Source organism: Molothrus ater, chromosome 17 (assembly GCF_012460135.2).
Source record: "Molothrus ater isolate BHLD 08-10-18 breed brown headed cowbird chromosome 17, BPBGC_Mater_1.1, whole genome shotgun sequence".
Lineage (NCBI taxonomy): Eukaryota > Metazoa > Chordata > Aves > Passeriformes > Icteridae > Molothrus > Molothrus ater.
The window spans coordinates 9154688-9179845 of NC_050494.2; the positions used below are offsets into that span (position 1 = coordinate 9154688).

The 25158-nt window shown below is 50.1% G+C and overlaps 1 protein-coding gene across 10 annotated transcripts in view; it reads left to right on the forward strand.

Moving 5' to 3' along the window:
* Positions 1 to 6444: 6444 nt before the first annotated feature.
* The window catches only part of KCNQ2 (potassium voltage-gated channel subfamily Q member 2), a 74587-nt gene continuing 55873 nt past the window's right edge, over positions 6445 to 25158 (forward strand). For all 10 annotated transcript variants that reach the window (XM_054516681.1, XM_036395816.1, XM_036395817.1 and 7 more), the window contains exon 1: positions 6445 to 6807. In XM_054516681.1, the coding sequence (XP_054372656.1) occupies positions 6512 to 6807 (296 nt within the window). In that variant the 5' untranslated portion in view covers positions 6445 to 6511. The remainder of the gene's footprint in view (positions 6808 to 25158) is intronic.

Consider the following 25158-nt stretch of genomic DNA (forward strand, 5'->3'; position numbering starts at 1 on the left):
GTGAGCAAGGCGAAGTTGGGAGAACAAAAGAGGGGTTGCATGAAAATCAGGCTGGAAGTGAGGAAATGCCACCCTGCAGGCGCAGCACCCGCATTTTCACCTGGGGGAACATGCCCAAAGTGCTTGATCCTGCGCTGTCCAGCACCCGAGATGTTTAGCAGGTGCTTCCCAAAGTGAGCCCACAAAGATGGAATTCCATCACCAGTAGAACCAGGTGTGCCCATTTTCCCATGGTTTTATATTTCTAATAATGTCCTGTGGGTTCTCTGATGTCCATTATTGTGTCCATGCATCACCAGTTCCTGCACTGAGGAGATTTCTGTCCTCTCTCTCATCACATACTCTCACTCAAAGCAATCTGAAATGTCCCCCCTATCTTTAATAAAGAAGATAAAGATTGCCCAAAAGCTCTGCAGTTATTACAGGAAGGAAGAGAGATGCAGATGCACGTACGCCAGCTTTCCTTAAGACCTCAGGTCAAAGATAAATAAATCATAAACTCTTGCCCTTTCACGTTCTTTTGATTTCCCAGGTGTCCAGGCTGAAAGACTGACGAAAGCCTGCAGCAAAAGCCCATGGTGCAGAGAAACTATGAATTTAGTTACTTTGAGAGTTTTTCTTTGCAGATGACACATGGTATGCTGTGACAGAGGCAGGAGCATGGAGACAGCCACGTCTGCCTGGCAGCTTCCCAACAGAATACTTCCATTTTTTTTAAACCTGAAACATGGATCAAAAGAAGCCTTCCCAACTAAAATCAAAATCTAATATTCTTTCTTCAATATTTTTGAAATGGAAAAAAAATTACATGGAAAAAATGTAAAGCAGATTTTTCTTAAATTTGGAAAGGTTTTTTAAAATCTCTCTCAATAATGAAGAGGTAAAATAATTAGCCTTCAAGCTTTTCAGTATTTTAGTAATTGGGTTTGGTTTTCTTGCTTTCCAAATCTGTAGATTTTGACATTTCAGAAAGAAAGAAAAGGAATTGGAAAAAAGCTTTTGCATCAAAAAAAGAAAATAATTTTTTTCTCCATGCAGGTTTAGGGCTTTAGCATCTCCTCATGCTGCTCCCCTCCTAACCCAGGACACCTGGGAGCATCTGGAACCTATTTATTTGAGCTGCTTTCCCTTCTGTCAGGCTAGAGCACAGATCAATCTGATGTGCCCCTCCTTGCAGAGATGATGTGTCAGAATCAGCTATTTCAGTATGGGCTTGTTTCTTTTGGATGACAACCTCCAGTCCCTAAATATTCATGCAGGTTTTGATTCAGCTTTGAAGTCAGTGGGAGGCAGGTGCTTGAATGGGAACAAAGCACCTAATGGGCTTTGTGGGACTGGGCCTCAGCCAGGATGCAGTTATAGTTCTGGGAGGTGCTTTACTGGGACCAGAGCCAGTCCTGAGCTGGATTCCAAGCTCCTGAACCCAGGCAAGGCTGGAAGAGCTCCCAAGTGAGACCAAGTTTAGTTTTGTTGCCGTAAGCTGTGTATTGTGGGGGGCTCAGCGCTGGTTTGGAGACACTGGGAGGGGGCTCTGAGTGGGAAGGCTCCTCCATCTCTGAGTGGTTGTCCCCAAGGAGCTTGTGGTGGTCATCAGGATGTGGGAGGAGGTCCTGGAGCAGCCTTGTCCTGGGGGATGAGGTCAAAGAGCACTGAGGTGACGGCAATTTGACCATTGGCTTTGGGCCTTGTGGGTGCAGGAGGAGGAGGAAACCCAAGGAGGTCAGGAGGAACAATGTGAGCACTGGGAGACGTGAGGGATGACTAAGAGAGCTAAATTTACAGAGTCTGGGAAAAGGAAGGCTCAGGGGCAACTGTGGTCACGGGCTAAAAATACCTTCAAGGTAACAGCATAAATGAAGAAAAGAAATTACACGTGGTCCCAAAGGAGGCGAGGGCAGGAGAAGGAGCTGGAGGGCAATGATGGAAGGGTGGGGAGTGGAGATGGGGAAGGAGACCTGGCCAGTGGGGAATTTGCCAGGAGAAGGATCTGTGTGCCCTGAGTGGGACAGAAGCACAGCAGTCTAAAGGTGACAGGAAAATGGGCTGGTGTGACTTACTTTCAGCTTTGTGGGTGCTCTGAGAGTATTGCAATTCAATTCAAGAGAATTCGCCTTCATTTTGCTTTTTTTTCCACTTGTTTCTCCTTCCACATGCCCAGTCAAGCAGCTGTTCTTTCCAGAAACCAGTTTTCCTTAAAGTCAGGCCTCCACAGCACAAATTAATATTTAGACCTCAGCAATTTTAATCACCCTTAGAAAGGAGGAACATAAATTTCTAGTTAAGAATGGAGCATGTGTATCTCCCAAGTCGATTCAGCATAACTTGGAGAGATTTCTGTTCATACAGTCAGACACTTCCAGCTGCAGCTCAAGCTGATCTCATACAGTAGGATTTGTCCTGACTTTTTTCTGGAGCAGCCTCCAATGAGGTCGGTGCTGTCTAAGAACAGGGCAGGAAGATGGATGGTGGCACAGAAATTTTGCATCCAATAAATATGTAATATAAAATAAGCAGCTCTGTCAGCAGCAGGATGAAGGGAGCCTGGCTTCTTCTTGTCAGCATGTTGCTTGCAAATTCTGATTGATCTAAAGATTTTTAGTGGTTGGGAGGCGTGGCCTCCTCATGGGCACCTTTTCCTGTGCCTGCTAAAGAGGAGAATACACTTTAAAATCCCCTTTGAAGGGGGAAGAAAGAACCATTGGGGAGCCTCTGTCTATCAGGGCTTCTAGTTTTGATGAAAATGGATAGAAACTTAATTAGCATTGAAACAGATGACTGTCAGATTTGATCAGGACTGGAAAACCATCTGGTGCATCTTCATTTCAGGTGATTAAAAAAAAAAGTTAAAAAAAATCAGTGCTGATGCTGTGGTTGTGAGTGAGTGCCAAAAGCAGCCTTTGCTCTCTGCCAGTTTGGACCCTCTTGCTCTCGAGCTGGTCCTTCTGCACCAGTGTCCTCACCACCCTGCACATCCTCTGCAGCTGTACCACATCTCTCCATCCCAAATGTGGAAGCTTTGGCTGAGCATTGCCTTCTATTCCAGTCAGAAATGTCATACTCACCTTCCTCCTTTGGAAATACATAGATTTCTCCATTTGTGCACAGGAATTATCTTTCCTACAGCTTTTTTCCCCTGAAGGCTCCACCTTATTCTGGGGAAGCATCTCCTTCCAGGTCGAGTTCCTTGTATGAACCAACCTCTCTTGGGTCAGGGCTGCTGGTTTCAAAGCCAAAACTGACTTGGCATGTGTTGGGAAGAGTCAGGCAGGGAAGAGACATGAATAATCAATAGACAGGGGCTTTTGAGGGCTGTTTCCTGCTCAGAGAAGAGGATGGGGGTGGTGGGAGGTGAGGGGGAGCTGAAGCAGAGTGAGATGGGTGGACACTGGGTGCAGAGAGACTGAGCTGTTCATGTCTTTTCCCTTGGCAGGTTAGTGTTGCTGGGATGTTGCAGCATCCTGTACAAGGGGAGGTAAAGCCATCTGCTTTAGGGTTTGAAAATAGCTCTGGGAGAGAGAGCTGTGAGTGACAAAACCCAGGCTATGGGTAGCACAGTTCACACAAACCACCAGCTGGGTGAGGATAGAGAAAGGGCTCTTGTTCAGTGTTTCAAGCAGAAATTTATCCCTGGAGTCATTCTACATATTTCACACCAGTCATTTCTTACTACATCTCCAAAATCGCCAGGGGACAGAGCATGGACTTTCTGTATCTTAACATGGATTGATGGATTTCATCCTACCTTCAGGGTCTCAGCTGTCTGCCATGGTGTTTGTGTTTTAAAGCCATCACCAGTGTTGAAAGCAAAGGACTGACTCAGTAATTCTGTTTGTTTGTGGAGACATAATGTCCTTGGATCAGATAAAAGCACCTTCCCACTGCTGCTTTTATATACCTCATTAATTCCCAGTGTTAATGGCTGTGTCTTGTCTTGTGCCACCCAGCAAAAGTGGCACACAAGTGACTTCATCTCCAAAATTACCTGCTGCAGGCTTCATGCAGGACATCACAGCTCAGTGTTTGTAAGCAGTTGCTGCTCCTCTCAGGGCTGCAGCTGGCCAGGCACTGGACACTGGATCAAGGGACAGCTCCTGTGAGTGACACGTGGGGGTGGAAAGGGTGAAGCCATGTGCTTCTGAACACTCGACTGCATCTGGTGGTGCCATCCCATGGAATATTATAAAAAATGAGTTAGAGATGCCCCAAGAGTCCAAGGTAAAAAGAAAAAAAAGGGGTGAGGCTAGAAGAGGCCTTCACCCACAATTTCAGGCCTTTTCTACTGCTCTCTGTTCACAAAGAAGAGACAATCTATGATGCACTTGCTCTCAAGGTCGGTCTTGCTTTCCTTTGAGGTTTTGCCTCCCTCCTGAGTGAAACAACAATCCCTGACAGTCCCTACAACCACACCATGCCTTTCCTGAGCCCACCCATGACTTGGAAAGGGTGAGATCCCACCCCTTGCCTTTCCCACTCCCCATTTCTGGTGGTCTCAGAAATGCAGGACACCCAGAGCTGCAGTGTGACACTGAGAATGACCAACTAATTAGGCAAAGAGGAGTGTGTTGAATTTAGATTCTTCTTTGGGACTCACAGACTATTTGTAATCTTCAATTTGTTAATTGAAAATTGCTTCCTTTGTTTGTTGTTGGCCTTTTTGTGGAGGGGGATATTTCCTGCTTTGGGACTGCGTCACTGGATCTATAATAATGCACTTTGTACATTAGTGCCAGGCACATTTGTAATTGGCCACCCTATTAAAGAAGACTAATGATCTTACAAGTGTTCACAAATAATGAATAGAATGGCCCCTCATTGAATTGAGCAATTTATTCAGACATACTTGCAGATCTGTTTTTGCAGTATTTAACCCAGCTTTAGTTTTCTGCCTGCCTTGCAGAGATGGATTCTCTTTCAGCCATGTGTTGGAGAGAATATGGGTCACAGGAAATGTTCTGTTCATAAAAAATGTAGGGCTGCTCCACGCTCACTCTTCTCTCAACGTGCATGACAGGGCTTTGGGGAGTGAGAGGCAGCAGCTTTAATCTCAGTGCTCCTCTTATCCATTAGTTCTCACTGGGATCCTCCTGAGAAATTAGGAGAGGACCAAAAAGCCAGGACTTGAGAAGAGCACTCTGAAAGGTTGTGTTGATTTTCTCGTTTAAATATGAATTTCAGGAAAAGCTGGCAACAATACAGAGTGGTAAGATTGGTTTTCCAACAAAACCCAGCCCTGGGTGGCTCCTGCAGCCATAAAACTCGGGACCACCATTTTGCTGCTTCTCTACTAACATTGTGCCGAGGTATTTATGATGAAAGGTGCAGCTTCCCTGAGCTTGCTATTTAATTTACAAACAAAAAGTTTTGTCCTAAAGCCTTGTTTTACTTACAAATAACATGAAGAGGTGTGCAGTTCACAGATCACCTGTGATTTTTTTGGGTTGTAAGGGATAGAAATGCCGCTGGGAAGGAGATGATGACCTTGGGCTTGATTTTATTTGATTGCAGGTCTTCCCATTGCACATCAAAGAGCCCTTTCCATGGAGGATAATTATGTGGGGCAGGCACCTCTGTCCTGTCTTCTTTGCCAGGCAGGTAGTCTGCCTGTCTCCTCTTGAGTCCAGCGAAGGTGTGTCAGCAGGAAATATTCCTTGGGGCAGAATCCAGCCATGGTATAAGGGGGGAAAATGCTGCTGCTGGACTATAAATAGTGGGGTATTAGAGAGCTGGTTTGGGTCAGCACATCTGGAGATGGACTTTCTGAGCTGGGAGCTTGGCTTCTAAACGGCTTGGTGACCATGTCATGGTGCAGTTTCAGCACAAATGCTGAATTTGGGCTACCAAGATGATAGGCTGGGAAGAGGTCGGGAAGCGTGGAGAAGGGAATGACTTTGCACAGTGGGATTTGTGGAAAGGTTGAGCACGTCTGCTGCTGAGTGGGTTCACGGAGAGGAGGCACAGATTGGGTACCCCTGTGACACTGTGGCAATGTCTGCACCCGCTGCCAGTGGGAGAACAGGGCTGGAATCCCATCCCAGGGCACTGCCCAGCCCTTCCCGGGGGGCAGGAGGAGCCCCCAACATGGGGGTCTGATGGGGGTGCCAGCGCCTGGTTTGGGGAGCAAACACCGCGCTGTGGGCAGCAGGAACATGTTGTACCTTGATCTGGGGGTGGGATGTCCCTCCCTGCATTAGGGGGGGACCTACATTTGGGGGAACAACGCCCGACACTGCTTTTCTTGGTGGGCGCCGTCGGATCCTCTTTTTTTAAAATTTCGGGGGGGGGTGCGGAATGGCAAGCCCGGATTTTTAGGAGTGGGTGGGAGCGGGGGGAATGCGGGATGCTGCTGTCGGCGGGGGATGCCAAGGGTTAAGGGGGCGGGCGGCGGCGGGGCGGCGCTGGCGGAGCCGATTGCAGCGGCTCCTGCGGCTTCGGCTGCGCCGGGCGCGGAGCAGCGGCGGGGAGCGCGGGCGGAGCCCCCCGCCGGAGCCCCCCGCCGCCCCCCGCCGCCACCATGGTGCAGAAATCCCGCAACGGAGGCGTCTACCCGGGGCCCGCCGCCGAGAAGAAGCTCAAGGTGGGCTTCGTGGGGCTGGACCCGGGCGCCCCGGACTCCAGCCGGGACGGAGCGCTGCTCATCGCCGGCTCCGAGAGCTCCAAGCGGGGCAGCATCCTCAGCAAGCCGCGCTCCGGGGTCTCGGGCAGCGGGAAGCCCCCCAAAAGGAATGCTTTTTACCGCAAGCTGCAGAATTTCCTCTACAATGTGCTGGAGAGACCGCGGGGATGGGCTTTCATTTACCACGCATACGTGTGAGTAAAAGGGTGGGGGGCAAAGCTGGCGGCAGAGACCCCCCCGGGGTCGGGATGCCCTCCTGCATCCCCTGAGCCCCCAAATGCGCCGGAGAGGGGGGGATGCTCCAGCTGCAGAGCGGGTGCGGGGAAGGGATGCCGGGTGCCAGGGCTGGCTGGGGAGCCCCGGGGGATGCTGCGGGGGGCGGAGGCTGAGCCTCTCCCCCCATCCTCCCCGGGATCAGTCGGGCCGCCCGGCCGGGCCGGGCCGCCGCTGCATCCCGCATCCCGCATCCCGCATCCATCGCCCCAGCCCAGGCGGTGCCCGGGATCGGGGCGGTGATGGCCATCCGGGGAAGGGGGCGGGGGGGAAGGAGCTGCCCCTGCAGAGCTGGGGGGTGGCTCCCAGGAGAGGTGCGCTGCACCGAGCCCCTGTCTCCCCCTGCCCGCTCCTGCCTGCGGGGGAAGGGGCTGCTCATGCGGTCGGTGCAGCGGGAGTGATGGGTAGCGTCTGTTCCTCCGTCTTGCTTGAAATCACCATAGCAATGCTGTGAGCAGAGGAACAAAAAGCTCTGCTCAGGCACCGTCTCTCCTCCCCCCCACCCCCCCAGCATCCTTCCCTCCCTGGCCCCATCTTTGCCTGCTGGGTGGCTGCGGTCGGTTTGGGGCCGGGGTTGGTTCTGGGGCTCTGCTCAGGGTTCTGGAGGTATTTCTTGCCCGCTGTGGGAAGCGTCTGAATGGGAGATGTGTCTAGAAAGAAATGCTAATCAGTGTCTGGGGCTCCCTGCCTGTACAGCCGAGCGGTAAACAAAGGAGCATCCCTGGGTGCTCATCCCCCCCGGGTACCCGGGTTTTGGGCAGGAATGGCCCAGCTGACCCGCGTTTGGCAGGAGGATTCCCTGATCCCTGAAGCATTGCTGCATAGGAGTGCAGATGACTTCCCGTTGTTCCCAGGCTTGCAAAGGGAGGGTCAAGATAAATCTCGGTGTTACTGCAACTCCCTTCCCTCTGGGACTTTCCACAGTCCCACCGGGCTCTTCTGCAGGCCTGGGCTCAGGCTGAGCTGCTCCTACCCTTGGTGCTGATGCTTTTTTTGTTTTGTTTTGATGTTTTTCCTCATAGCCAGGGCCTCTGTCAGCTACGGCAAAAGGATTTTTGGGGCCTTTTCTGTTTGCTCCCCCCACCTCCATCCTTTTGCTGTTGTGCTGCTGTAAGATAAGGAGTTGGGATGTGCTTTCTGCTCCTCAGCCATTTTGTACATTGAGGCCTTCCTTGGAGGTGTTGGTGGGACCAGTGGGAGAAGGGAGATCCTTGCTGGGTGCAAGGGGGAGGTTTGCTGAGCACTGCAGCGAGTTGGGGCCCTTGGGGAAGCTCATCTCCCCTGGGGAATGGGAGAGGAGAAGAGAGAGCATCTGTGGAGCTCAGCTGCAGCTATGATGAGGAGTGTGAAGTCCAGCACTGAGCATCCTGAGCACCTTTCATGCTCCTGTCCATGCTCTGGAGTTGTGGGTGGTTTGTGTCTCAAAATCTTCCAGAAAGGTGTGGAGGGGCCAAGTGTTCATGCTGGGAGCTGGGTTATTGTGTGTGCACTGAGGGTGGGGATGCTGTGTGCAGTGTGCTGTTAAATACAGCTGAGACCCCAGCTGGGGACACTGGGGTGACAGTGACAGACATGGAAGGGGCTGAATGCCGAATGACAAACAGCAGGGGTAGCTCTGACTGTGAGGGCTTTACAAACATCTTCGGCTTCTTCAGCTGCTCTGTCTTAACTTCTGAACTGTTTGGCTCTCTGCATTTGCTTGGGCAGCCCGGAGTGCTCCCAGGGCCACCCCAAACTGCCCTGTTCCCAGTGCCAGGCTGCTCCCAGTGCCCCTTGGCTCTCACCATGGAGCTGCATCCCCCCAGCCTGAGCAGCTCCATTTGTTCTGGGCTCGTGACTCCACTTGTATCTGCTGTGGCACCACAGGGAGCCTGTGAAACCAGCCTCTGCCCCCTCCCCTCACGCACCTGCTGGGAAATGGAGGCTGAATTCTGGGCTGAAGTGGTAATTGCACCAATGTCTGTCAAGAGTTGGTGGTATCATACTTTTTTTAAAGTGTATTGGGAAGTTCTACGGACTCCGGTTTTCTGTGCTGTACCCATGACAGGTTTAGCCTTGGCAGGTTGCAGTTACAGCTTTGGAAGAGCTGAAGAATATGGGAACCTTCACACAAAGCTGCCAGGATAAGCTCATGCCTCAGTTATCCCCCCTTGCAGCCTGGGTGAGCCTGGCATGGCCTGTGCCAGGTCTGGGGGTGTTGGAAGGGGTTTTGTAACTGGGAGTCAGTAATGCAGACAGACAGGACAGATAAAAAGCCTAATCAAAGGTGTGGGAGGATGACGAGCCTGTCTCAAGGTCACAAAGTTTGTATGGAAGGGCTGGAGCCATTCCCATGTCCCAAAGGCCAGTGCAGTGCCCTGTGTGTGCTATTGGGGTCCCTCTGACTCCTCATGCCCCAAAACCTCGTTTTGTGCCAAAGCCTGGAGCACAAAAGCACCTTTAGCCCTCATCCTGCAGGAATGGGAGTCCTGAAGAAGGCTGTGGATGAGGGTGCCCTATCCTGCCACTGTCCTGGCTTCAGTCAGCCCTCTCTACTGCCAGCACCCCTATTTCCCTGCTCTGCTGCTCACAGGGACTTTCTTGCATGCAGATTTATTTCCAGTGTGAGTTTGTGATGCTGCAAGGCTGGGTTTTATCTCACAGAGATGCTTGCAGACCCAGCTGCCTTTGCAGGCACGGGGCTGCTCCGGGGCTGCTCAGGCAGCTCCCTGCACCCAAAGCCAAGACAAAAACTATTGGGGCTCTCCCAGCATAGAGATGCTTTAATAAATGTGAGAGGTGCCTCTGGGTGAGTACCTCTGCTAAATTCCTGCCTGCAGAGGCCCAGGCTGGGTCTGATGCTCTGCCTTGAGAAGCCTGTGCAGGTTGCATTTAATTCCAGTGCTGCATCCTAGATCCAATCCATCTGATTGCATTCCCCACCTCTTCCTGCTGTCGATCATTCCCTTTCTCACCATTTCATGCATAAGAAATCAGGGAAATTCAAACCAGGGAATCTCTCACTCCCCCAGCCCTGGTCTCATCTCAGATGTTGCCTCTCTAAAAGCAGAGCTGTTACCTCTGTGAGCAAAAGCAGGGTTTTATATTTCTGTGTTATGATTCATTTTTGTACTTAATAGCTCTTCCTACACTGACACAACTGGGTGACCTGCTCTTGGGAGCTGTGTGTATGATATATATAATATATAATATATAATATATAATATATATTTTGCATAACCCCATGGACAGCTGAGCCTTGGGGGTCCCATTTTTGAGTGTAGCTAGAGGTGCTCTCCCAGAAGTCTGAGCCTGCTTTATTTCTCACCTTCTCCCAATATTTCTCTCAATACCTTTCTTTTCTATTTTTCCCCCACCTTTTTTTTTTTTTTTTTTGTGACTGATCCTTTACATTGCAGCAAATGGCTTCATTCTCTTCAAGGCTGAACTGAAACTTGAAAAGTTGAGCTGTATCTAAATAGCAGGTCAGGCTTTTTGAGGGGTGCAGCAGCACTTAGACCTCAATTTAGTTCTCTGTGCAGGTGGGCATTTGGCTCCTAAAAGTTTTCCATTTTATTACTCTGAATGATTTTTTTTTCCCTTCTAGCCCTTTTGGCTTGGTTTCTGTCACCTGTCCTGTGCACAGGAAGGGCTGGAATACTTGAAAGTGATTTTTTGTCCTCTGTCATCTTATTTCAGGAGGGATCGCTGTTCTGTGCCAGCCCAAGCAGGGTGCTCACACTGGGCACCCCCATGGTCTGAGGTGTCTGGAGACACATTTGCTGATCCCTGGGTGAGCTGCTCAGCTTTGGTCCCTGAGCTGAAGAAGGGCCTGCATTTGGAACAGTGGCAAGAAAACAGCCTGGATTCAGGCACTTTTAAAGCTGTGTGCTCAGGAACCAACATAATTCTTGCATTTCCTACTTAGAATTTACAACCCTGATGCATCTCTTTAAGTGTGTTAAAAATAGTTTGGGTGCATTTTTCATCTTCATACTGTGCACCATACATTTAGTTAATTAAGCAAGTGCATGGACTTAAATTATAATAAGGAGGAACATTTCCTCCCTGTCTAATTCCATTCAAATTTCCTTGTGCCATCTCTATCCCATTTGTTCTTCCCTTTTCACCCAGGCAAGCCACCTCTCTCTCCTGTGCCCTGCCTGCTCTGCCTGCATCCTGGCATGGCCATGGCTGGCTCAGGGGGAGCACAGAGAGTGGATGAGGGGCTTCCCTGGAGTTCCAGGGTTTCTCTTTGCAGATGTGGCCTCTTTTGTGATTCCTTTCACTCCTCAGAACCGATGGTTATTTCACACAGATCCATTTCCAGATAATCTCTTACCCCAAAATTCAGGGTGAGTGTGGTCTGACAGTCTCAACTGTCCATCCCCAAACCCTGGGGAGTTCATGGCAAGCCCTCAACTCAGACAGGGTTGCTGTGGGCAGGTAAGATGCCACCCGACCCAGCCCATCCACCAGGTGATGTGCAGGGGCCTCTCCTGGGTTCCCCTGCCCACCTCCAGGCTGAGGGGGATGAAGGGGCCAGCACAGATCTCCCACAGGTGCTGGGCTTAATAATCATGCTGGGCTCTGACCTCCAGGGCTTCTGCCCTGAGCTGGGGGGTCCTGTCCACCCCAGGGACCAGGGCACCTTCCTGCTGGGATGCCTCACGAGCTCCTCTCCAGCTGCTTAGTCAGAGCTTGGTGGGAGCAGCCTGATTTCAGTTGCTTGAATGTGTCACGTTCCAGCCATCATATTCACCCCACACTGACATTAAGGAAATGAAAAACAAGCTGATCCCCTGGGTGACCTCCTTTTTTTGTGCTGCAACACACCTCAGATGAGTCTTGCTGTGGTTCGATGTATTAAAGAAGGAATAACCCAAAATGCAAGCTCCAAATTCTGTACTAAAGGGAAGATGGGCGTATCTCAAAGAGATATAGTTACAAAAATCAGGTTTCTTGATTTTTTGTTTGCATTGTAGCACAAGGAAAGGGTGACAGGGTGAGCCACTGTGCCCAGGGTGAGCAGAGCACAGGGTTTACCAGGCATCAGTGGTGCTCACATGGATAAAAAGCAGGTAAATTTAGTGTTCAGCTTCTGGGAGTTAAGTAGCAAACACTTAGCCCTGCATAACCTTTTTTAAGGTAGCCCAAATGCTCACTGGTTTCTTAGTTCCTGAGGAACAGATTGTTCTTTAAATTGTGGTGATAGGGAGCTGTGCCAGTCCCTTTTCCTGCCATGTAATCTCCTGTGGAACAGATATGGTAGAGCTGAGAAAGGTGGGGAGTGGTTCCTACAGAGGATTAGTGGCTGTCCCTGTTGCTGTGATGTCCCTGCACATCAAAGAGAGGAGTCTCCAGCACTGAGACACACACTTCTTTGGAATAATGCAATGATTTTTCACCCCTGATGGTCCAAAAGGAACCACATTGCAAAACCAGATTGTTGTGATGGTCTGGACTGAGTTTCATGAATGTATTTAGAATGCATTGAGAGTGTATTTAGATGTAGCTGACTAGTGAACACATGATGGCAAAACCAGGTGGTGCAGAAGGACAGGGGGTGCAGGATCCTCCACCACCACCCATTTAAATGCTCCTAATCAGGCTGCAAGACAAAAAGATTTGGGCTGTTCTGACAGCCACCTGTGACGAAAGATGACTCCACCAGGACTGCAGGAGTAGACATTCTGATGTCAAATTTGTTTTGCACTGAGAGCAGGCTGAGTGAGGAGCAGGCTGTGTGAGGAGCAGGCTGAGTGAGGAGCAGGCCGTGTGAGGAGCAGGCTGAGTGAGGAGCAGGCTGAGTGAGGAGCAGGCTGAGTGAGGAGCAGGCCGTGTGAGGAGCAGGCTGAGTGAGGAGCAGGCTGAGTGAGGAGCAGGCCGTGTGAGGAGCAGGCTGAGTGAGGAGCAGGCTGTGTGAGGAGCAGGCTGAGTGAGGAGCAGGCTGAGTGAGGAGCAGGCCGTGTGAGGAGCAGGCTGAGTGAGGAGCAGGCCGAGTGAGGAGCAGGCCGTGTGAGGAGCAGGCTGAGTGAGGAGCAGGCTGAGTGAGGAGCAGGTTGAGTGAGGAGCAGGGCGAGTGAGGAGCAGGCTGAGTGAGGAGCAGGCTGAGTGAGGAGCAGGCTGAGTGAGGAGCAGGTTGAGTGAGGAGCAGGCTGAGTGAGGAGCAGGCTGAGTGAGGAGCAGGCTGAGTGAGGAGCAGGCTGAGTGAGGAGCAGGCTGAGTGAGGAGCAGGCTGAGTGAGGAGCAGGCTGTGTGAGGAGCAGGCTGAGTGAGGAGCAGGCTGAGTGAGCTTGCTCAGCTCCCTGAAGCCCTGGCGACCTCAGCTCCCCACGTGGCTCCCGTGGCCTTTTCCTGGGAAAGCTGCAAGCTCAGCCTCCTGTGGCACTGACAGCAGAGGTGTCTTGAGGGCGTCCTGTGTGTTTGTCGTGAGGCACTGGAATAATTACTTGTGCTGTTGGATGGGGAGTACCACACAAAACACTGGCTGGGATGGCAGGAGCTGCTTCCTTACAGCCTCGGGCCTTCTTGGCTCTACAGCTGCCAATCAATGAGGGAAAGCAGAGAGCTCCTGCAGAACTCTCTGGTCTCTTTTTGGCATCACTCCAGCCTTTTAATGTGCTTTTTAGATGTGTGGAAAAGTTTTGGTGTTGGTAAGCATCCATGAGGTGATTTTTTTGGAGTGGATTGGATGTCAAAGAGCTGCCTTTTCTAAGAGAGGAAGCAAGAAGACCTCTGGAATCTTCTCACCTCTCACCTCTTGCTGCTGTAGGGAGGTTATTTAGGCCTACATCAAAGTCACTGGGGTGGCTGGGTGCAAGCCCTTGTGACTGAGTAGTCACTTGATTTGTCTTGGGATCTGTAATGTCCAGATGTTTAAGGTGCTGTGAGCTTTCATTGTGAATTTGGTGATGCTCAGATACATGCTGGATTCTTCATGGAAGTCCCACAGCAGTCTCAGTGCAGGGTTAGGTGGGCAGGTTTGCCTTCTGGAGGTGCCCATTTCCCTCTGTTGGTGGCAGAGGGAGCCTAACTCACCTTGCAAACCTCAGTGAGAGCTGGGTGGGACCAGTGCAGGCAAGGAGGAGAGATTTTGCATGATTTTAAACTGAAAAACAGGAGTGAGAGGAGGCATATCCCACCTCCTGGCACAGCCTGTGGGAACTGGGGTGTTCAAAAACTGCCCTGTGGACACCCCAGCAGGTAAGGTGAAGGGGAGAGATGAGGCTGATCCACATTGAAATAGGATGACCTGGATGTGAGATCCACCTTGGAGAAGTGGTTTTGAGAAAGGAATCTTTGTAGCAAGCCCTGATCAACTCTTGTGATCTGCAATGCAAGACTGGGAACAATCAGAAGCCACCCAGCCTTGTTGACACTGGTTTTAGTTCCTAAGCAGCTGAGTTGTGTTTCAGAGTGAAGTGCCCAGTCTCCACCTTCATTCAGAAATCCTCCTTTTCTTACTGCCACTCCAGGAGGGTGGGACAGGGAAAAGAAACAAGAGGACAGGCAAAGGCAGAGGGAATCTGAGTTAGGAGGCAACTGCTCTCTGTCTGAAGCTCCTGGCAGCTCCATCGTGGCTGGTGCTTGGTCTCTTCAGGACAGATTTTGCCTTGCGGAGGGTCTTTCCCCAGCATTCACAAATTCCTCATTTGTAAACAAACCCTGATCTGCCTGGCAGTTCTGCTCTCTCGTTTAGAGCTCTGCCAGCCCTGGGGAGGTGACAGTGTGGGAGCAAATTAGGGCTGGGGTGGCAGCAGAGCTGCTGTCACGCACTGCAAGGGATGAGCACAGCAGGGCAGGCACTCCTGACAAAGCTTCCACAGCGAGCCTGTCACTCTCCATGAAGTTATCATGAGGCCCAGGAAAAAAATAAAAATAACCTATCAGGAATCCTGGCTCAAGGGGGACTTGTGGACACCTTGTGTGTCTCCTGTGTGAGGGCAGTAGGTTGTGTCTGGGCACCTGCTTTTTTGTGTTTTTTTTCTTGCAGATTTGGTGTGGTGGAAAAAACTAATATGGGGTGCAAAGGAAAAAGAAAAACAATCAGTCAAAGAATAGTTAAAGTGAATAGAAAGGGGAAGATATTATTCTGTTAGTATTACAGCAGTGTAATACTCCCTAAGGGGAGTAGAAGTCTACAAGCTTCTGTTCTGCCCATCAAGTCAAAAAGAGCCAATCCCTGCTGGAAGAGTTGGTGTACTGAGCATCCAAGACACAGAAAAGGCATTAAACAGTCGTTGGGGCACTGCTGGTAAATGTTATCTTTGCTCCACTTTTCTTTTTAACAGCATTTCCTGTCACCTGATTTGCTTTTGGATTGGTGGTTTGGTTTCTGTCTGTGCTCCTTGGGCTTGCAAAGGAAGGTGGGGGTGGCTTTGGCCAGCCTGGGAACCTCAGCAGGGCTGGCATTGGGCTGGGAGGATGGAGGTGGCACCTTCCCAGTGACATGGATCAGCCACAGAGGGACAGTTTGCTGTGATCTCACTGTTCATTACAGATGCAGCACGGGGAGGGCTGTGAATGGGTCTTATTGACTTTCTCCTGTTGGGGTGTTATATGTGGCAGTGAAATGACAGCTCTGGGAGATGTTCTCCTGCATGTTTATGGGCTTGTGCTCAACTCACAGTCTCAGAGTGGCCATTAATTGGGTTTATGCTTGCTGGGAGGTTCATTACCTGATCTGAAGAATGTAATAAGGGGTGTAAGAGCACTCCATCTTTCACTCAAGAGGAGAGCAAAATAGGTAAATATAAATATCTGTATGTTATAGCTGGACAAACAGGGAGTGAGGCTCTGTTTCCTCCTGCCACTTCAAGCCATATGGTGGTTAAGCCTGAGTGCTTCCAGGAGGGGCGGTGAAAAACAAAACCTCTCCCCAAGAACAAGGGCTACTCAGTGCTCTTCAGGCAGGTGTACTGCAGGAAGGGCTTGGGCTGGTGTGACCATGCCTCAATGTTGGACATTGTTATTTTTCAGTGGTTATTCATCCTTCCTCTTCCTTTATGCCTGGCAAGGATGGAAATGCCAAGTCTTGCCCAGTTGACCTCTTGCTAGGCCTTCCTCCAAGCTTTCTGGGGTTTATTAGCAATGATTTGTGCTTTAAGGACTGGTGAGATTCCTGAGTCATCCCCTTAGGCAGGGAGCTATTTATTTCAGTGTGTGTGTTACACTCCCTGGGAGTGGGTGTCTCTCTTCCGCTTTTGGATCCTGCCCTGACACTATATAAAGACTCCAGGCTTGAATGAGCAACAAAGCCAACCCTCAAACTGGCTCCATCCTTTGGAAGATCCGTGCTGCTGTTCCCATCTCTCCTGGCTGCAGGAGCAGGGCTGTTTGGAGCATGGGTAGGAGCTTGCATGGGATGTTTGTCCATCTCGGGCTGTGGAGCTGCTGGGACAGCTCCTGGGGACCTGAGTGTGCTGCATGTCCTTGTCCAGGAGCAGCTCTTGCTCTCCAGTGGCTCAGGGCCGAGGGGGAGGTGGGATTTGTACCCTTTTTCTTTTTTCCCCAGAGGTTTCTCTGCTGATCCTGCTGGGTTTTTGATTAGTGGGGTTTTCATTATTTAGAAGAGATGAGGTGTTGAGGGGCTGAGAGTCTCTGTTGGTATCAGAGCAGGGACTGGAGGTGCCATGGGCGAACGTGGGTGGGCTCCTCTGAGACACTCCAGTGCAGGAATGTTGCTGTGTCCTTTTCCCCAGGTTGGGCCTCTCCAGACACTCCCCATGCCTGCAGAAAGCTGCCCTGCAATGAATTTGGGGGGGAAGGAGCAGCACCTCTCTGGGACCTGCACAGCAGCCAGCCTGCTCGTGGCAGTGCTCATCCAAAAGCTGACTTCACACCCAATTAAGCATCACCCTGAGCCAGAGGGACAAGTCCTCATGTCATTATGTCTTGAACTCAATTGCTGGCACTTCATGAGGGCTGTGTCTCCACAGCCTGAGGGAATGGAGCATTTAATCCGTATCAGCTCTAAAGAAACTCGGTTAATGTGATCTCTGGTTGGGTTCTTGTGGGTAGGGGATGCACATCTCTGGCATGGTCTTTTTCTTAGTTATGGCTATTCCTGTAAGGAAGGGAAAAGTCTTAGACAGAAGGAGAAATTCCTGAGCTCTTTGTCTGTAATTTACCAGAATTTTGCATTGAATTTTTCTTCTCCACCTTTTCTTCTTTAACATCTCGATGTTTTTAATGCTATTCTTAATTAGCAGCTTCTTGCTTATCAGGCCAGCTAATGAGGGATAGGAAGAATTTCTGCACTGACCCTTTGTAGCTGATGATGTGTTTCTTTTCTGCAACAGAAAACAGATGTAATTTAAAACTTTCTCTGAGCTGCCTCTCCAGACCCAGAGGCTGCACCCTCCCCTTCTGATGCAGTTGTGGGCGGTGGAAGCACCTCAAGTTATATTAAATGACACAGAGAGAGCTGCTGAGGTTTGGTGTGAGGATCAGCAGATTAATGGGATAAATAGAATCATAGAATTGCATTAGAAGGATTGTAAAGCTCATCTCATTCCACCCCTGCCATGGGCAGGGACACTTTCCACTGTCCCAGGGTGCTCCAAGCCCTGTCCAACCTGGCCTTGGACACTGCCAGGGATCCAGGGGCAGCCACAGCTTCTGTGGGCAACCTGTGCCAAAGTCTCAGCACCCTCACAGGGAAGAATTTGTTCCTAATATCTAATCTAATCCTGTCCTCTGTCAGTTTAGATAATACCATGTAGGTATGAAACTTGGTTTTAAATTGGCAGTGATTTTAAACAATCTTAGTATTGGGAGAATGATTTGGGGTTGTAAGTATAGGAAAAGGCAATGGAAGTGTCTGAATAAAACAAATAAATGGGACTCTAGAGTTGTTTCTCTCCTACTGTTTTTACCAGGTGGTGGGGATGTAAACATCTACAAGAATGTGGGGCATATCCCAGCCTTGGGTATCCACCCAAGATTTGGAATAGCCAAACCTAGGAGACCTCCTAATAATTCAGGGCTTGGTTTTGTCTGGACTTGGCCCATCCATATGCAAGAACTTGGGCACCTGGGGAGCACCTCCATCAAACCTGCCATTTTTGGTTCCCCTCTTTGCAGACAGACCTTTGTGGGTGTGTGTTTGCCAGAGAGCACCTGCTCAAACCTGTAGATAAACAGGCTGAACCTCCAAGAGGAGTTCAGTCCTCTCTGGCCTTGCTCTTCCCCCCTTGGGAGGTGAAAATCACAGAGAAATTCATGAAGGTAATGAATTGCCTCCCCATCTGTTTCTGGGGAAGGCCCTACAGTCACATCCCTGTGGGATGTGTTGGGAAGAGTGGCTGGAGTCAAGCCTGAGCCTTTGATGGCATTCCCTGCTGGCTGCAGGGGCCTGGTGGGATGTGCATCCCATCTGGATGAGCCCAGGGCTGCAGCATCAGGCACAGGCCTGATGGGCTTGCTCACTTATTTTCCATTTGCTAAAAGACAGCAGAAATTAAATGAAGATTAATTAAACTTTTTTTCCCCCTCCTTCCTGCTTCCTCTTGCTCTTTGCTTTTTCTAGGGAAGACTGAAAATAGGTGCTGGAGAGGAAGCTGAGCTCTGAGCATCCTTTCAGGAGTGCAGCATATGGCCCCCATGGGACTGCAGGGAAAGGCCCTCTCATTATGGGGAAAGTCCTGTGAGGCTGGGTTACACAACCAGCATGGAGCTGCTCTGCTCTGCTTTAGCAGCAGGCTGAGGATGCTGTGACTCCAAATACTGTGACTTCCACGGTGCCAGGTTATAAATTGTGCTGTTCCCACTTCCCCATCAGCTCCTCCTGCAGATGACAGTGGCCCTGGCAAACAAACCCAGGGCTGTAGCTCTGGCTTAGGGGGAGCAAGGAGAAGGTGCAGATGCAGAGCAGGAGGCCCAGGGCCAGCTGCAGACCCAGGCAGCTGCTGAGCTCTGTGCTGGTTTCCTGTGGCTCCTGAAGCCTGCAGTCCTGCCTGCAGATTGCTGTAATTCCCAAGGTCAGACCCGTGCTCGCCGCCTGGAAGGAATGGGTGGTACCTGCAGCTCTGCAGGAGATGGTTTGAGCAGCACTAACCTAGCTGTGGTCCTGCTGTTGGTCATTCCCTTGCCCCACATCTGGGCACATCTGTGTGTGCCTGCACCAGGCACCTGCAGCATCCCCGAGCGGAGCTGCTGGATGTGACCCAGGTGGGTGATTCCCTGCTTTTCCAGAGAATGGGCTGTGAAAGCTGCCTTGGGAGTAAGCTGGGAATTTGATGTGGGATCTCACTGCTGCCAGGCTGGCTCTGATTTCCTCTGGAGCCCAGGGGAGCAGCACCACCTCCTTCTCCTGTTCCCAGGCTGAGCTGCAGCAGCTCTCCCAGGCAGCAGCAGTACAGCGATGCTGCAGGGCTGGGGGAGCTGCTGGGGGACTTGGATCATTCCTGAGAAAAGGGGGTTAAAAGCAGGTTTTTGCAAGCCTTTCCCTGCCATTTTAAACGGGAAGGATGTTTCCCTGGCAACGAGATGGATGCTTCCCAGCAGAGCATATGGCTTCCATCGACTTTGATTTACCAGCGTGTTGAAATGGCAGCTAGATAATCTCTCTTCAGCTTTTCTGTGTCCATGCCATGTGTCCCTGGTCCTTAGGAGTTTTTAAAGGGTCCAGCCCCTGCAGTGCTGCCCCTGCTCCTGTCCCAGGGCTGGGGCTGCTGTGGTGCCAGGGCTGAGTCTGGGGACCTTTGCAAAGAGGGACCTGCACAAAAGACCTGAGCATCACCCAGAGCAAGGAGCTGGAGGGTGGGAAGGAAAACCTTCCTTGCTTCTGCTGCTTTTCCCCAGCCAAGCAGCTCCTCCTCCTCAGAGATTATAATCCACAGACCTCTCTTCCTATTCTCCTCCCTGCTTTAAATCATTTTTAGATGTTTTCCACCTTTCACCACACAATCATCTGCCTCCTGCAACTTGCTATTTATTGTTGTGTTTACTGGCACAGGGAAATAAGTAGAGGGAGCAAACCTGTCATTTGCTGTGCGGGGGAACACGGGGGAGCTGCTTTCTGGGAGCTCGTGGCTTTCCCAGGCTGGCTGGTGTGGGCCAGCCCCATGGAGCTCCTGTGGCAGCCTCCTTTGAGGGGCAGAAATGGGGGAAGAGGTTCTTATCCTCACTGCTGCCCATCACCGTGGCAAACTTGATGAAAATCAGCCAACAGATCCATATTTTAGGTAGAGACAGGGAGGCAGCCAGACAGGGGGATGGTGTGAGGCTCATCCATTGTCAGGGGATCCACAGAGGTTTGGTCACCACCTGGTTGGTGCTGTCTGAGCCTGATTCCCATCTGCCCATGTCTGGGTGGTTCATAGCAATGAGTAGCAGTGAGGGATAGGTGTGGGGTTTGGGAACTGGCTGGATAATGAGCCTTAACTGAAGAGGTTGTGCTGACCTGTGAACTGCTGCATTGCAGGGACAGCTGGGGGGGACAGGCATCATTCCTCCCCTCCTCCACTGATGGAGGTTTTGGGTGAGGTAATGTCACCTTTTTTGTGAGTATCCAGGTGAGCACAAAAGCCCTGAATGTGCTGGTTCGTGACCCCAGCCCTGCCTGCAGCAGCCCCCAGAGCTGCCCAGTTCAAACGAGGCTCCCTCATTAACTGAGGTTGCCTTGATTTCCTGTGGCAGGGCCATGGCTTCCCTCCCCTTTCTGCAGGGTTCAGCTCTCTGGGCAGCCTCTCCCTCTGCAGAAGTTCCTTAGTGTGTGAGCTGGGCTCTCCTGCTCCCAGCCACACCTGGCCACCCACCTGCAGAATCTGCGTTTTGCCAGGGAAGAAGTGAGAGGTGACAGAAGTGATTAATTGTCCTTTGGTGCTGGGGATTCCTGTATCAGGTGCAGAGAGAGGCTGTGCCCTGGCAGAGCTGGCACTGTCTGTGCAGGTGCCATGAGCTGCCCTGAGCCAAGGAAGTGCCCATGTGGGTGGTGACAGGATGGTGATGTCCCCATGGCTCCTGGGGAACACAAATCTGCCAGCTGCTCAGGGAACCTTTGCTGATGGAGAGGAAAAGGGGGAAAAGGACTTTTGAATTCAGAGCTGCAGTTTTGGGAGACTCAAAATAGTTCTGTTAGTGGTGAAGTTGAGCAGGGATTGACTGGCAGCTGGTGTCATGTTCTCCTCTCCCTGCGGTATAACTGGGCTGGTTCAGCAATTTTTTAGGGCTAAAGAGCTCTGTCTTCTAAATGCTGAGCTCTCCAAAGATCCAAGTTTGTTTTGTGTCCCTTCACCCTGGGCAGCTCCTCTGGGCTGCCTGTCTGCATGGCCCAGATGCTGCTCCTGGAAAAAATGTCCCCATGCTGACAGGAGCAGCTTCTCAGGCATGGAAACACCAGGGCTGTGCTCTGCCACCCCTGCTGAGGAGGACCATGATATCCTACCAACGTGGGGAGGGGATGCAGAGCTCCAAAACCACCACTGGCCCTTTATTTCTGTTTGTTGGACCTAGTCCTGCGTTCTCTTTGCCAAACTCAGGCGTCCCTCAGGCATTGCAGGGTTTGGACCCAGCTGAGCTGGAGCCTTTCCTGTGGCAGTGCAGCCCCCTTGGCTTTCAGGGGATTATTCCTGATTTGTGCTGGAGTGGGTGAGAAGGAACATCAATCCTGATTATTGTGGCATTCCTGTTATTCCTCAGGTTACATTTTTTTACCCAGTGCGGGGGTCACAGTCTTTTGGGGACTGAAATCAAAAGGCTGTAAGCCAATTCCTTTGCACCGTGGCTGTGAGCTCCTGCTCACTACCTGGGACAAGAGAGGTAAAATTAAACAGATGTTGAAATTGCCAACTCTTAGATTTTATATGGGCAGTTTGTAAATATTTCCTTATTTTCCCCAGTTTGTAAATATTTCCTTATTTTCCCCAAGACTCTGTTAATTAAACAAACAAATGAACAAATGAAATGAGCAGGGCTTTGGTAATCCTTGCATTTTACACTTTGGTGTTATCCATTAGCCTTTGGTTCTCAGAAACCACATCCTTGTCTTCTAATTATCAAGGAATGAAGCTGGGGATGGGCCCTGGGAAATGGGGCATCTGAGTGCCTTCAAAATTGCCAATATCTCAGCCATTCTCCTTTGCTTTAGCTGAGAGGGAGCCCAAGAGCAGCAGTTCTGGGGTCCTGCTTTTACAGCAGCACAAACCAAGGGCCTCACCCATAGGGAAATAGAGGTTTTTAAAGGCAGCACAAGGATTTTGAACTATTTAGTTGCCTTCTGTGGGTGTGGGACAGTTCAGGTGCGTGCTGAGAGCTGCTGAGCCCCTGTGGCAGCAGCTCCCTAAGGATGCTCTCAGCAAGGATTTTTGGTTTTGAGGTGTTGAAATTCGTGGTGCTGTAGAACCAATGCAGAGTCAGAGATGGGGAAGGGAACCTGCAGGAGCTCAGGGGTTTGGAGCTCATCCTCAGTGGGCAGGAAACCTCAGGCTCCAGCTGAATTACTGCTTCTGGGACAGACCCTTGAAAAACCAGCTACTATTCCTGTCTGCTGCAGGAACCAGCCCGATTGGAGACAATCTCCTATTTGCAATTAGACCAGAGCCTATTTTTGTATGTCACATTCCCTCGAGGAATGTTTAGATGAGATGCAGCATTACATTTTATAGGGACAGCTTTCTTATAACCCAGTTCTAGAGCTCACCTCAGATCGAGTGACTTGCCCAGGTCAGTCAAAGGAGTTTGACCTCAGCAAGAAGAGTTTTAATTCCTGCATGCTCCAACCATGCAGCATTTCCTTGGCTTCTGAAATCTATTTTTCTTGAGGTGTTGTGGAAAAGCCAGGCTTAAGAAACAGAAATAACTTGATCTTCAAATAGGGATAAAGGTTGGATCAGGAAGGTTTGTATTACTGTGCTCACTAGCAATGATTTTTCCAGGGTGGGGAGGAAGCAGAGGCACTTTTGGGGGAATACCCTGTGGGATGAAAGAGAGACAGTGCTCAGATTTCAATCTGAATAATGTGGGTATTGCATGAGACAGCAACTTTCCCTCACATCAAAATCAATGAACATGATCTGAATAAATGCCTGCACAGACATTTTAAGAATTACTTAAATGTCCAATATTTTATACTCTTAATTTACCTCCCAATGCACTGTAATTGCACCGTGGGCTTTAGGATTCTCTCCCATGAACCATTTCTGCAGCTGCATGAATATATTTCTCCCCACCAAATTTTTTGAAAGAAAGCCTCAGCCCAGCAGAGCTGGATCCCAGCAGGAACAGACTCTTCTGGCAGGTGCACAGGCTTGATTAATACTTTGGGTTTTCCTCCAGACATCTGGCTCCTCTGAGGCTGCGTGTGCAGGGCGAGGAGAATACGCAGACAAGCATTTCCAAGTGATTCATTCTGGGTGAGGACAGAGCAGAACATTGGAGCTAGAACTTTGCATGCAGTCATTATTATTAATAAAGCTTTTATTCAGCCTAAGTTAAATGATTAGAGCCAGCCTGTAAAAATCCCAAGCAATTCCTTACATTTAACTCCTTTTCCCACTGTAAGGGTTCAGAGCTTGATCTCCATTCCCTGGCATTTCCAGACAGCTTTTGTTCTTTGAGGCTTCAATCCAGAAAAGCTCTTAAGCTCACTCTTGCTCCTAAGTCTGAGGATACACAATCCTTTGCGGGACTGAAGAAATATTATTTCATGGAAACCAAATTTCAGCTCAAATTCCTGCAGCCCATGGGTTTGGGTCAGGACTCTGGCACTCCTGTTACAAGCAAGGGCAAAAGGCTGGAGGAGCTTTTGGAGTGGCAACTGATTTCAGAGGTGGTGGATATTGAAGGAAAAATTTCCTAAATCCTGCTTTTATTTTTGAGAAATGGGCTTCCTAAATAGAAGGAAGGCAGGGCAAGAGGTTTTCTTGTGGCTTGGTTGTGCCACTTTGCCGAGCTCTTACGGGGAGATTTCACTGATGTGTAGATGTGGCACTTGGGGACATGGTTTAGTGGTGGCCTTGGCAGTGCTAGGGAAGGGTTGGACTCAAAGATCTTGGAGGGTTTTTTCAACCTAAATCATTCCATGATTTTCCTTCCCATCCCAGGGCCAGCCCTTTAACGTGGATCCCTGAGAGCTGTTTCTCTGTAGCCTGATGAATTCTCACCTCCCAGCACACCACCTAAAGCCTCTTTGCACACACCACAGCCTTCCCTGGAATGCTGCTTTGGTCCTCTGGAGATGCTGCAGTGCTCCTTTTAGACCACCAGCTCCAGTGGAAGGTGGCAGCCCCAAGGCAGGGGCTTGGAATTAGGAGATCTTTAAGATTCTTTTCAACCCAGACCATTCCACAGTTCACCCCACAGTCCTCAGTGCTCTTTATGGCTTTGTAAAGCAAGGGGGTTCTTATCAAGGCAGCTCAGGCATCACCTGAGTGCACTGAGAATGCACAGGAGCTGTGAATGTTGTCCCAGACAGGCCTTTGATAATGATTTGTTAAAAAGTTTATAAACCATGACAATCCCTGCCTTGGAGCCAGCCACTGTGCTCATCACCATGTTTCCTACCCCATGGATGCTCAGGGATCCTCCAGGCTCATTCAAGGAGCAAAATCTCAAGACAGAGGATGGGGCTGGGCATGGCCAAACCTGAGGGGATTGAGATGCCATCAGGAGTTATTTTTGGGAAGAAGGAGAGCATTTATTAAGGCACAGCACCAAAAGGCAGGAGTCTCCACTTCTATTTCCAGCTCTTCTAGTGACAGAATTTGCCTTGGGAGATGATTTTGGCTGAGACCAAGTGATGTGGGAACCCAGAGTGAGGTATTCAGGCTTCTATTCAGCCTTGGAAATGAGCAGCCAGGCTGCAAGTCACAGCAGGATTGCTTACATGAATAAAGATGATGGATGCTCCTGGCTAGGGGTAGGTGCCGTACAACAAAGTTTTTATCCCTGGAAAAGTCACAGCTTTCTCAGCATTTTGCTTCTGACTCAATGGAGGTTTAAATTGAGCTGCAAATACTCCCATTCTGGTTTTGAGGCTCTCTGAGCACTAAAAGGCATTTGCCAACCTCTGTTCCTCTTTGCTGTGGATGCCCTTTCACCTTCACTCATTGTCATTTCTGTGTTTTCCTGGCCTTTGATTTACATCAAAGTTTTAGGTACTTGAACTGCAGGATTTTACAGAGCCCACAGCAAATGGCTTTACTGGGATTGCACATAAGCATATCAGTTTTATTTTAGCACAATTATCAATGCCTTGTTTACATTCCCAAAGTAATTGTCAAGTGTTTTAAATGTTTTAAGTTGCTTTTCATTGTGCAACTCTTGAATGCCTGCGGTGAAATACTCCT